Source organism: Hydra vulgaris, chromosome 01 (assembly GCF_038396675.1).
Source record: "Hydra vulgaris chromosome 01, alternate assembly HydraT2T_AEP".
In the NCBI taxonomy this organism is placed as follows: domain Eukaryota; kingdom Metazoa; phylum Cnidaria; class Hydrozoa; order Anthoathecata; family Hydridae; genus Hydra; species Hydra vulgaris.
The window spans coordinates 50,129,533-50,142,513 of NC_088920.1; the positions used below are offsets into that span (position 1 = coordinate 50,129,533).

Sequence of the window (12,981 nt, forward strand, 5' to 3'; positions counted from 1 at the left end):
CATGGTAAAGGTATTACTATCCCTTTCGAAAATACAGAAGATGACAATTATCAAGAGTTTAACAACAATACGATAATACAAGCAGCGAAGTATATAACAAAATGCAAGAACTTAGTGTGGAAAAGATGGAAAGCCGAGTACTTAAGATCATTACGAGAAAATTATCAACACAAGGAATATAATCAAAAAGTCAGTGGGAGAGATTTTTTTACTTAAAGGGGAGAAAAGAATTAAGACGAGTGGAAAATTGCAATAATTACTAAACTTATACAAGGAGAAGACAATATAATTTGTGGTACTAAATTAAGAACAAAAAATAATCAAATAGTGGAAAGACCGGTTTAGATGCTCTATCTGTTGGAAATTAGCTGCCAGGGTTCTAACAAGACTTAAGAAAACATAAACTTCTCTAAAAGGATCAATACCACATCACAAGAGCAAATAACTACGAAGCAAAGACCGGAACAAAAAGCAAAATCAAAAGCTAAAGAACTTATACATATAGCAATATCTACAAATTATCATATGATGATAACTTGTAGATATTTCATCTACAAATTGGGGAATATTTGTAAATTAATGTATGTCACGCGATGACGTCTTTTTTAGACGGTATCTTAAATTAGTTTTTCTTACGACAATTATCTTGGTATCAAGGGAATACTTAAGTAACATATTTTAGTTACGGATAATAGCCAGTTGTGTATAAATATTGTTGGTTTATATTAAAAATATATTAAGCATTAAAATTGATATGCCTTCAATCAGTTGAATGCAACAAACAGAATATTAAATTCACGACAGGTCAAATATTTCACTTTTCTTTAAAAAGAAAATTTCAAGTAAATAGCAAAACTACACTTCCAATTTTCATGTAACGTAAGTAAAACAAGACATGAAAAAGTTTAATCAAAGAACAAGTTTAAATTTGTGCAACAAAAGTTAAATTTGCATAAAAGTTGTCATGATTATTTCACTAAAGGTTTTACAAGTTTTTAACTATCAGTTTACAAGATGAAAACTAACATTTTTCATTATAACTTCTAAAATAGTTTTTGAATACCTAAATATTTTGTAAGCTTTGAAGTTGACTGTGATTGAATTATTGTTTAAAAGAAGAAAGATGTAGTTTATGACATATTATGCGAATCACAGTAGCATATATTGAACAATAAAATTTTTTTATACTTTAACAATCTTTCAATGATTGAATGGCTATTTGAGTTTTTAATATTCTAATAATAAATTTTAAAAAAGCATGACAAAAAGCTATACAAATGTTAAAAGCACAAATTTGTTTAACTATACCTATGTTGGTTTTGTACAAACTGAATAAAATAACAGTTTGTAGATAATTGCAAACATTGCACATAGTCATGTATAAGTTTTTTTTTATCATTGTAGATACAAACATTAGAAAAAACTCTCAATTCAGAAAAATCATACTAGTTTTCTCCTTAAAAAGCATTTTAACAGTGTACTATAGAGCAACATACCTTAACTAGATTTGCATGTTCCCACAAACTATCAACAATATAAGCACAATGGTCATGAACCTATAAAAAATAATTCAAATTAACTTCAACTTAATAATTTCAAATAATAAAATAAATATTTATTGCTCCAGTGCCCATCATTTCTTAAAGATTTTATTTACATACAAAAAGCCTCACAAAATATACTAGTAAATATAACATATCTTAAATTGCATTAAAACTTTATAAAATTTTAAACTCTAAATTTTAAGAATTTTCCACTAATTTAAGAGTTTTTTCTTAAGATATAATAGTAATAAAGCCATCAGTAGTCAAACAAAGACAATATCAAATTTCAGATATATTACTAGTACCTTGCAGAATAATGAAAAAAACGTTTTATATTTTATCTGTTTAAAAGGAGGAAAGATAAAAAAGCTCAATTATAGGTGGCCCTTCATCAATATCATAAAGTTAGGTGCAACTTTTATTTTAAATCTTTAAAATCAGTTATTTAAATAAATTTAAACTTACTTCAGTCTTGAGAAAAAAATCTATAATAGCTCTGATTTTCATTTGACTAAGATACTCCTCTTTTTGTCCTATAGTAAAAATTTATAGAAATATGTTTACAAATGAAAAGCAACTAACTTTTTTTTTAAACACTTTTTTAAATTCAAAATCTTAATAATATAAATACAAACAAAACCTTTTTTCATTTTTGTTGGAGTGGCTTCTGATGATAACTGATCAATATGGAGCGCTAGAAAATCACCAGCAGCATGAGCTATTTTACGCTGGTCACAAAATACAAGTTGTTCTACTAGACTGCATTCTTCTGTATCAAGAACTCCATATCTGAAGCAGTTTTAAGCTCACATTAGAGGATAAGTGTGTGTGAATATATATATATATATATATATATATATATATATATATATATATATATATATATATATATATATATATCTACTATAGCATATTTATGTGAGCACTTGCTCACTTTTTTTGCTTATCTAAATCAATACGGCTTTTTTAGAAAAAGAAAAAAACGAAGAATAATAAATAGAAAGATTGCTGCCCCATGCCAAACCCTCAGTCGATGTAGCAGCACTCCCTTGCGATTCAGGTTATTTGTCAGTCGATGTATGTACTGAAGCCCCCGGCAAGAGGCTATTTCAGTATGATATCACACTGCTCACCTAAATCAGCAGTATAAGATATATATATATATATATATATATATATATATATATATATATATATATATATATATATATATATATCAGTGAAAAACCCAGAATTTATTTGGGGATACCGCTTTTTTTTCTGGCAACATCGGTTGGGGGTGAGTGGGTAGTTTTTAAGTACCCCCTCTTCTCCCCTAGTTAAAACCGGTGCAGCGACAAAGATTTTTAGTCATCACTTTTTCAATCATCATTTTAATCATTTGTGTTTATTTTGTTTAGTTTTATCCTAACATAAGGAGTTGGTTTAAAGACATTTTTTAAATATGTGAATTTACCGGTGGACAAATGTTACTTTAGTTACGATAAGAAAACTATTTTACTAATGACTCTAATAAACACCACAAATAACATGCTATTAGTAAACAATTATTGAAAGTTGTTCAAAGTATTTCAAACATTTATTAATTCTATTTTAGTAAATTCAATTTTAGTAGTTATTAATGTTTTAAATAAATAGTAATTAAATATTTAAATACTTTAAACAATTTTTAATCAATATTTACATTACGTAATAAATTTACTTATATAAATACATATATTAAATTGGACAACATATGTAAAATAACAAAGTAGTTTTACGTCTTGTATTCAAATAACTATTTGAATAAAAAACATAAGCATTTAATAAACATTCACTATTATTTTAATTTTAAAATTTTGATATAAATATTAGCAAATCTGTTCATTTAACTTTTACTAAAGGTAAAAGGTGATAAATTTTAAAGCAATTTTAAAGCACTTTTTAAATTAAAGATATTTAAAGAAGAGATAATTATGGTAAACATAATTTTTAAAATGTTACTTTTTTTTGATTAAAAACTTATTATGTTTTAAAAGACATATTTTTAAAAATTTATTCTATTTTTTTACTTATTAAGTATAACTAAAAAAATTACTTTTATAAATAAGTTACATTTACTATATAACTTATTTATTATATAATTTTTGCTATATCTGTTAAGTATTTTTAAGCAAGATCATGATGGTAAGCTGCATTATCAACTCTATCTACAGGTATACTCCATTCTTTATATGCATCAGTAGAAGGTTATTTTAAACAGATCTTAAAACTTACATCAATTTATTTTAATGTTATTTGTATTATTTTAAAAATATGGAAAAGAAACAAAACTTTCTGAAAAAATTTACGTCTTGCTTTTTCGTTTTCATTGCATAAACTAAAATAGCAAGTTAAAGATCAAAAGTTCATTTATTCAAAAATTAAATTTGCGCGATAGTTATTAAGACTGAAATATTTACTTTTGTTCATTTATTATCAAAAGCAGTTTACTCGTAATTGCCAAAAAAAAAAGTTAACTTAACTCTGAATGGATATTTTAAAATCGTTCTATCATTCGAAAAAGCAAATTTTTTATACATTCTATTGTTATAAAATTTTGTAACAAGTTTTTAAAATTAAGTTTTGTAACAACATTCATTTTTTTAAAACTAATGTTCAGTTAGTAACCGAAGGACAGTTGCGTCATTACATAAAAAAGCAATTTCTTTTTAATTCATTTTATTGAACTGAAGAATAAATGAGGTTTTAAAACTTTAACTTAAAACTTTTAAGAGCATTTAAAACTGAAATTGTTTTTTTCTATTTTTAATAAAAAGGCAAAATAAAAATTTTTAAAAAATTTTTGGCGTTTTTTTTTGGGCGCCCACCGCTCTAGCGGTACTAAAACCGGTCTGGGTTCGTCCCTATATATATATATATATATATATATATATATATATATATATATATATATATATATATATATATATATATATATATATATATATATATATATATATATATATATATATATATATATATATATATATATATATATATATATATATATACACACACACACATATATATGTATGTATGTATATATATATATATATATATATATATATATATATATATATATATATATATATATACATATATATATATATATATATATATATATATATATATATATATATATATATATATATATATATATATATATATAAATAAGGCTTGGACAGGAATGGCATGCGATTGCACGCTGTAACTGACCACGTTTATAATATTTTTTCTTAACAATTTGACCAAAGCGGTTTTGATGTTTTAACAATTGAAATGTTATAAAAAAAATTGTTACATTATGTATAACTTATAATCGTTGATCTTGTCTAAAGTCTTTATTTTATGTGAAGGTTTTAAATAAATAAAAAAAATAATTATAGTGATTGTTTAAAATAAACGCATTTCGTGTAAATTAATAAATAATGTTATATTTAAACTCTTTTTATGTAGGCATGTATTTTTTATGATACTAATTATTCTTTGAAAACTCCCAGTTACTTTGATAAAACCCTCATTGATATTAGTATTTTTTGCTCCTGCAAAAATTGGGTTGCTTCTCCTTTGGGTTTTGCTCCTGCAAAATTGGGTTTTGCTCCTGCAAAAATTGCGTTGCATGTAATTGGTAACAAATCATTGTTAATGGGTTGACAATATCTCTATTTACTTTTAGACAAACGAAATTTTCAAACACGTTCTACATCAGAATAATCATTTAAAGCAACATGTTGAGCCTAATGCTAGATTTGATCTTCACCAATTTCCTTTTTAACTAAAACTAAATAAAGCTAAAACAACTAAATGAACTATGATCGTTATACTTAATGAGATATGTACCATTTAACAAAAAACTGTGAAATAGAATATTCATAACTATATAGTCGTTTTTTTTGTTAAAATATACAGTGTTTTGTTAATATTTATAAAGATATAATTGCTTTTTGTTAATATAATATAATAATATATAGTTCAATAATTATATATATATTACCAAAATCATAACTGCATCATAACAATATAGCATCTTTTAAAAAATACAATATATATTTTATACTTTAAATAATATATAATATACTAAAATATTTTATTTTATATAATTATGTTACTATTATTTTATATAATAAGATGTTATTTTATATTAATAATATAATATCATCTTAATATATATATAAATTAAATACAATAAGTTTAAAAATCTAAAAACTTTTCTTCAAAAATATCTTTTTAAAAAACATTTGATGTTTAAGTTATTCAAAACCTCTTTTAATTAAAAAGTCAGTTATTTAAAAAGATCACTTACCAAAATTTTCAGTTATTTAAAATGTGGTCAAAGCTGTTTAAAAATATTAGAGAAAAATTGTATATTATAAAAATATAAATTTATACAATTTATATTATACTAAATTAATACTTTTTATAATTATACAAAATTAATACTTTTTATAATTTCACCAAAATACATTTATATGTGTGCCAGAAGAATTTGCAAACATTGATATAAGCGCGAATTTCATAAGTGCAAATAGCAAAAGTGCGAAGCAGTTGCAAAAACTGGCTAAAGTTATTGGCATATATGCAAATTGGCATAAGTGCGCCAAAAGAATGTGAAAACATTGGTATAAGTCCAAACTGTCATAAGTGTGAAGCAGTTTTAAAAATTGGCACACGTGCGAAGCGGCATAAGTGCGCCAAATAAATTTGTCAACATTGATGTAAGTGCAAACTGGCATAAGTGCGCTGAAAGAATTTGCAAATATTAGCCAAAATGCAAACTGCATTTATGTTATGTTAATATTTGGAATTTTATTCGGCACACTTATTCCAGTTTGCACTCATACCAATATACTTATGGCAGTTCACACTTATGCCAATGTTTGCAAAGTCTTTGAGCGTACTTATACCAGTTTGCACTTGTGCTGATTCGCACTTATACCAATTTTTGCAACTGCTTTGCACTTATGCCAGTTCACATTTATGCCAGTGTTTACAAATTCTTTTGGCACACTTATGTTGATTCGAACATGTGCCAGTTCACACTTATGTCAGTTTTTGTAACATTTTGCACTTATAACAGTTTGCACTTATGAACATTTGCCTTTATTCAGCCTCTCAAAATGAATTTTATGTATCAGAATAATTTACTAATTTTTTATTTTTGTTTAAACTATAAAAAACTTGTGTAAATCAGTTTAAGTGAGCATGGATGCAACTGAGAGCTATAGCTAGTGTGTGTGTTTATATATATACATATACAATGTGCGGAAAAAGTTCCCGTACAAAAGTATAATTTTAAAAAATTATCTGTATGGTGCTTTCTTTCAATATATAGTGTGTTTTTAGTATTCTTTTGTATTCCTTTGTATTCTTTTAGTATTTTTTAGTATTAATTTGTTTTAAATTAAAGTGTAATTTGTTTCTCGTCTTGTACTAGAACTTTTGCTGTTTATATTTTTGTACAGGAACTTTTTTCGCACCCTATATATATATATATATATATATATATATATATATATATATATATATATATATATATATATATATATATATATATATATATATATATATATATATATATATATATATATATATATATATATATATATATATATATATCTATGTATGTATGTATGTATGTATGTATATATATATATATATAGTTGTAGATAAAATAATTTTTCTTGATAATGCTTAAAATATTGATAACACATAAAACAAAGCATATCATTACTCTTTTGAGCTTTTATATTATATATATTAGGGATATGAATAAAAATATCTTGTTGTTAATTTTCATTCCCCGTGTTATAATAAGAGAAAAAAATATATGCTAAAACAGAAAATACCATAGAAAAGTGTCAACTCCTAAAAAAGGTGACCTCATGACACCTGACAATATGGTGGGTTCCATAAAGCACTAAAAATATTTTTCTCCCAATATATATCAATTTGGGTTTCAAAAGAAGTGAAATTTTATAGGGATATCAAAGAACATAATGTTGAAAAAAATCTTTAAAAATGCCTTTTAGCTTTTTAACAACAAACTTCAAAATTTTTTTATTAAAAATCAATAGTTTTAACAAACTTTCTACAAAATTTTGCATCTTTTGAGACCCAACTTAATAAACTTTGGGAGAAAAATATTTTTGGCAATATATGTCACTGAGTGACTTGGGACGTGACATTTTTAAAAAGTTTACACTTGCAATTAACATTCTTTTGATTCTTGCACAAAAACCCCACAAAAAATAACAAATGGGTAATCTTTTAAAAACAGTCATATCCCTAATATATATATATACTATAAATATGTTTAATATATATGCATATATATATATATGCATATATATATATATATATATATATATATATATATATATATATATATATATATATATATATATATATATATATATATATATATGCATATTTTTAAAATGTCTAACTTGTAAAGTATAGAAACAATTTTTATAGCTTCGACTGCTACATCAGTATCCATGTCAAGTGTCATATCAATTATACGGCTCTAAAATAGTTTTCACTAAGATAGTTTAGTATATAAAAACTAAAACTATTGATAATAGTAAATAAATAAAAAAACATATAAAAGCAGCAATAACAAAAAAGCAAAAAAAAAGAAAAGAAGTACATAACATTAATGACTTTTTTATTTACCTTGAATCTTCCTGTAAATAAGACAAGTTGCTCAACTAAATGTTCATTTTTATATAATTCATGTAAAACTTTTAAAACTTCAAGACGAACTTCAGATACCTATAAAATTAAAGATATAAATAATGTTATACACACACATGCTGTGACTACATAAACAAGTGATCTTCATAATTTGTCACTTGGCCTACTCAGTTACTTCTATTTGTGACATTTTGGCCTACGTAATTTGATTTTTACCAATTCAACAAATTATTTATCAAACCTTTCAAGTCTTGATTTTTCAATTTAGAAATCAAGGTTTTAGTTAAATTTTGTACTATCATTATGTTCCCTGTCAAAACACATAGTGAAACTTTTCAGGTTCCTTGTGAAGTATGTTTGCTATTGACTTCAATTTGAAATAAGAATAAATATTTATGGGATATATATATATATATATATATATATATATATATATATATATATATATATATATATAAAATAAATATTAATTCTAATTTCAAATTGAAGTCAATAACAAACATACTTCACAAGGAACCTGAAAAGTTTCATTAATATAACAATTACAAGATCCTAATATTCTAAAATTTAGTAAAAAACTTCACAAAAATATTTAGGGTTTGCTTTCTGATATTAAAGGTAAAGATTACTTTATCATAAAGTGTCCATCCCAAGTACTTTAAGTTTTCTTTGAGAAAGTAATGACTAAAAAAAAATTTAATAATAAATATAAATAAAATATAGAATAAAATTTTTAAAAAGTAAAAGCTATTTAACACCCATATTAATATATATAGAAGCATATCATTACACACCATTATGACAACTCACTAACCTAATAATTAAATATAGGAGAATTTCAGTACCTGTATTTTATCATCCATATGCCCATTTCTGAAAAACAAAGCAATCTAATTTCAGGACGAATATCTCTAAAAAAAAATTGTTCAAAATAATTCAAAAAACATGAAGCAAACAAGTTTTTTTATCAAGTGAAGCTATTTTAATATAGATAAAATATCCAATACTTGTTTAAAATGTTTTAGATTTAAACATTTTTTCCCTAAAATAATCTTTTTTATATATAAAAAAAAATATATTCGACTGCAAAAAAATTAATTTTTAATAGTTGGAACAAAAGATGATACTTTGTTTGAGAAGCTCCTGTGGTAATATTTGTTAAACTATGTTAAAAAGAGAAACCAATTTATAAAAAAAAGAGATTTTTTAGATTCGTAGATAATAGGAGTAAGGAAGAAAATAAAGTTACAAGAAAGATAAAGAGAAGCAACCTTAGTGGGTATTAATTTTGCAATAGATATAATATATGGCTAGACTAGTAGTAAGAGATTATCTATGAAGATACAACATGAGAGATTCAGATTTGGATATTACCATTACCAAATCAGCTGTTGAATGAGAGGACCTAAGATCATATACACTATTAGAAAGCAAATTATTAGATTCAAGGTAAAATATTGTGAACTAAAAACAAATAATAGCAAGATGATTAATTGAAGGATAGTTAAAAAGTAATTTTTAAAATAGGAATAACGGATCTAAATCTTGTTTTCTTGCTGCTTTTCAGCAGGCAAAAAAACAAGATTTAGATCAACATAGTTTAAATAACTTTGAGAGTGTATGAGTTTCAAAAAAAAAACTGTAACATATGTTGTCTTGACAGCAAGCTGAAGAAGAGTTTAATTGAAAAAAATCTAGCCACAGAAGCAAAAGTAATTAAAATGTATAACTTGTTAAATGAAAAATTAATAACTTGTTTATCAGAAATGTCAGAAATAGGGCTGCTCATTAAAATCAAGAGAACTGAATGTGATGAACTGAAGAAAAATTATTTTCAAACATCTCAGTCTTATTCTCTGGAAACTTAACAAAATCTGACTCATTCAGAAGTAACACAATATTTTAAATGTTATTGTAAATAATACATTAAAAATTTTTTTAAAGCCTCCAATGATTTATTGGTCTGAAAACGAATGAACAGAAAATAAAGAAACAGAAAAATCTCAGTTAGCTTTAATTAATAGTATAAAATACATGGATAAAGGAAACCAAATGGGATGGTAAACAACATTTAAAAAAACTTTAAAGTTAATGAATGAGCTTACAGTATTCTGAATAATGCTGCTGATATTCAAAATGATTCTAATCAACAAATTGATAGAGGTTTGGTTAATGAACCACTTGACAATACAATCAACAATTTAAATAATGAATTAGAAAAATTGAGCTAAGAAAGAGATCACTATATATATATATGCTTTAAGTAATGTCAAGTATTTTAATCAAGCTATTCATGCTAGTGGCCCGCTGAATTCTGAAAAAGGTTCCTTTTTTAAATAATATTATTGAATAACAAACATTTCCTGGTATAAAAAATAAATCAATAAACAATTTAATTACATTATGTAACAAACTTTATTTTTGTTTTGGATTTTAAGTTCTCCTAACCAATTTTATCAAAATTTTGTTCCACAAAAATATTGCTTCTGTGAGCAGAAGCAGAGTAAGAAAGTTCTTGATTAGTATTAAATACCAAGCATTCTTCTAGAATATTTGAAAACTACTAGAATTGTCCAGAGGGTCCTAGAACTTTCCAGAATATTTACGAACTTTCCAGAAACCTTTAGAACTTTCAAGAAACTTTCAAAAATTTTAAAAAACATTCTCAAACTGTATAAAAGTACTCATACAAGTAAAATACAGGTGACTTGAACCAACATTTCAGCTATTGGTGAATAAAATAGATAATAATAAATAAAAAATAACTAATTGTATTTATTTTTTTTTCTTTATTACTATCTATTCTTTTATCAAGATCAATATCAAGAACATTTAATTTAAATGATATTAATAGGTTGTTTGGACATCAAGCGATTGTTTGCATCCAGCAAGTGCATTTTACTACATGTGCGGACAATATAAAAAAAAAAGATTGAAAAGTATCCCATGTGGGCAAGTTGTATAATGTGTGAGGTTTACAAGACACATTTCAGCATGCCTATTAGAAGGATTAAGACAGGTCCTGGGCAACACATTTCACATGTGAGTATTGCAAGAGAGGTTTTGAGGATAAGTTGAATAATTTCCCAGATATGTTTTGTAGAATTTCAATAACTTAGATATATACAGTCCATTTTAAGGAAATGTACTACAGAAAAATGTTATATGTTTATATTATACCCTGTATTAAGTGCAAAATTTCCTACCTTCAAATTTAACTGAGTATGTGCTATGTAAAAGGTTGATCATAGGGAGAAAAGAGAGCCATAAAGTTTACTATTCTGCAAATTAAGTGACAACCAGTAAACAACTCAAGTAACAGCTACTTCTGCATTGCTGATCCTTATTTGAACATTATTTATCCAGACAAACTTTTGTTCCTTGCCCCAGTCCCAAAAGCCCAACTTACCCTAAGAGAGAAGCAGCTAACAGGAAGGAAGATAGAGATACAAATTACAGTTTTGCAGGTGCGGTTGAGAAGAGGCCATACTTTGACCAGATGACATCAAAAATCTAATTGGAGACCTGGGGGATTTTATCAAATAAAATATTAAGTTTCTGATACCCAGGGTCAAACATTGGAACTTGTTGCCTGGATATCAGATAATCAGAATTTTCGTCAAGCTTCTAACAGGACAGTTTAGTTACTTATACTGGACTTATATATACTGTCATTATTAGAATTTTTAGTTTTTAACAAAAAAATACTAAAAAATTCATGTGACTGAGAACCTTTATCATATAATAAAATCTAATTTAAAAAAAAAATGGAGGCAGGATAAACTAGCCAGATTTCATTTTCATTGAAGTGTTTCTTATAAAATAAAATAGGAAACAATCAATAAGATTTGTTCTATTAGGTCTTGCTTATTTTGATTGCTTATTCTTTGGGAGGGAGGATAAATAGTTGTTTTATAATATTCTAATTTGAGAAAAAATATAAAAAAGATCAAATATATACAGATATCTATTTTTACACTGTGTAAATTTACCTATATCTTGCAACAAAAATCGAGTTCAGAATATGATTCATCAAATCTTCTAAACGCTCCTGGTTTTGCTTTAACTATGCAAAAAATAAAAAATAAAATTAAAAAACTAGTTAAATTGTTTGCATATATATATATATGCATCCAATCCACATATATATATACATACATATATATACATACATCAGCACACAAAATAAAAAATCAATGGTAGGCAGTCAATTTGACTAGCTAACATGTAGAATTGAAATTGAAAAAACTTTTCTGTGTTTTAAATTTTAGTTTCATAACATTTTGAAATTTTTGTTTCATAACACTTTCTACCTTTGTAAATAAAAAAATACTTTATGCTTTAAAAGTATTACTTTTGATATATTTTTAAATCAAATCATCGCTTTTTTTTTAAAAAAAAAAAAACTCTCAACTAAGTTTTACGGTAAATAACTAATGCTTCAATTAACAGCTTGGAATATTGTTAATCTAAAATAGCTCGAGTGCGTTGATTAAAAACGGAGTTTTGGTTAAAAAAAGAGGATTAATAACATCAAAGAAATAATTTTAATTAACAACAGAAAACAATAATAAAATAAGAACTTTAATCAAGAATATAAAAAAAGTAAAAAATAATTTTATCGTGAAATGAAACAAAAGATCAGTAAAAAATAAATTTATAGTTTACAACATAAATAATATGCCTCAACGAAGTGAATTAAAAATGCATTGGATTGCTC

General features: G+C 24.7%; 1 protein-coding gene across 5 annotated transcripts in view; it reads right to left on the reverse strand.

Annotated features, from left to right (window-relative positions):
* LOC100200525 (cohesin subunit SA-2) overlaps window positions 1-12,981 on the reverse strand; it is a 104,429-nt gene that overhangs the window by 59,949 nt on the left and 31,499 nt on the right. For all 5 annotated transcript variants that reach the window (XM_065788485.1, XM_065788484.1, XM_065788486.1 and 2 more), the window contains exons 10-17: window positions 12,254-12,327; window positions 9,107-9,172; window positions 8,891-8,945; window positions 8,241-8,339; window positions 8,012-8,091; window positions 2,185-2,333; window positions 2,010-2,077; window positions 1,497-1,556 (exon numbers count right to left, since the gene is read on the reverse strand). In XM_065788485.1, the coding sequence (XP_065644557.1) occupies window positions 1,497-1,556; window positions 2,010-2,077; window positions 2,185-2,333; window positions 8,012-8,091; window positions 8,241-8,339; window positions 8,891-8,945; window positions 9,107-9,172; window positions 12,254-12,327 (651 nt within the window). The remainder of the gene's footprint in view (window positions 1-1,496; window positions 1,557-2,009; window positions 2,078-2,184; window positions 2,334-8,011; window positions 8,092-8,240; window positions 8,340-8,890; window positions 8,946-9,106; window positions 9,173-12,253; window positions 12,328-12,981) is intronic.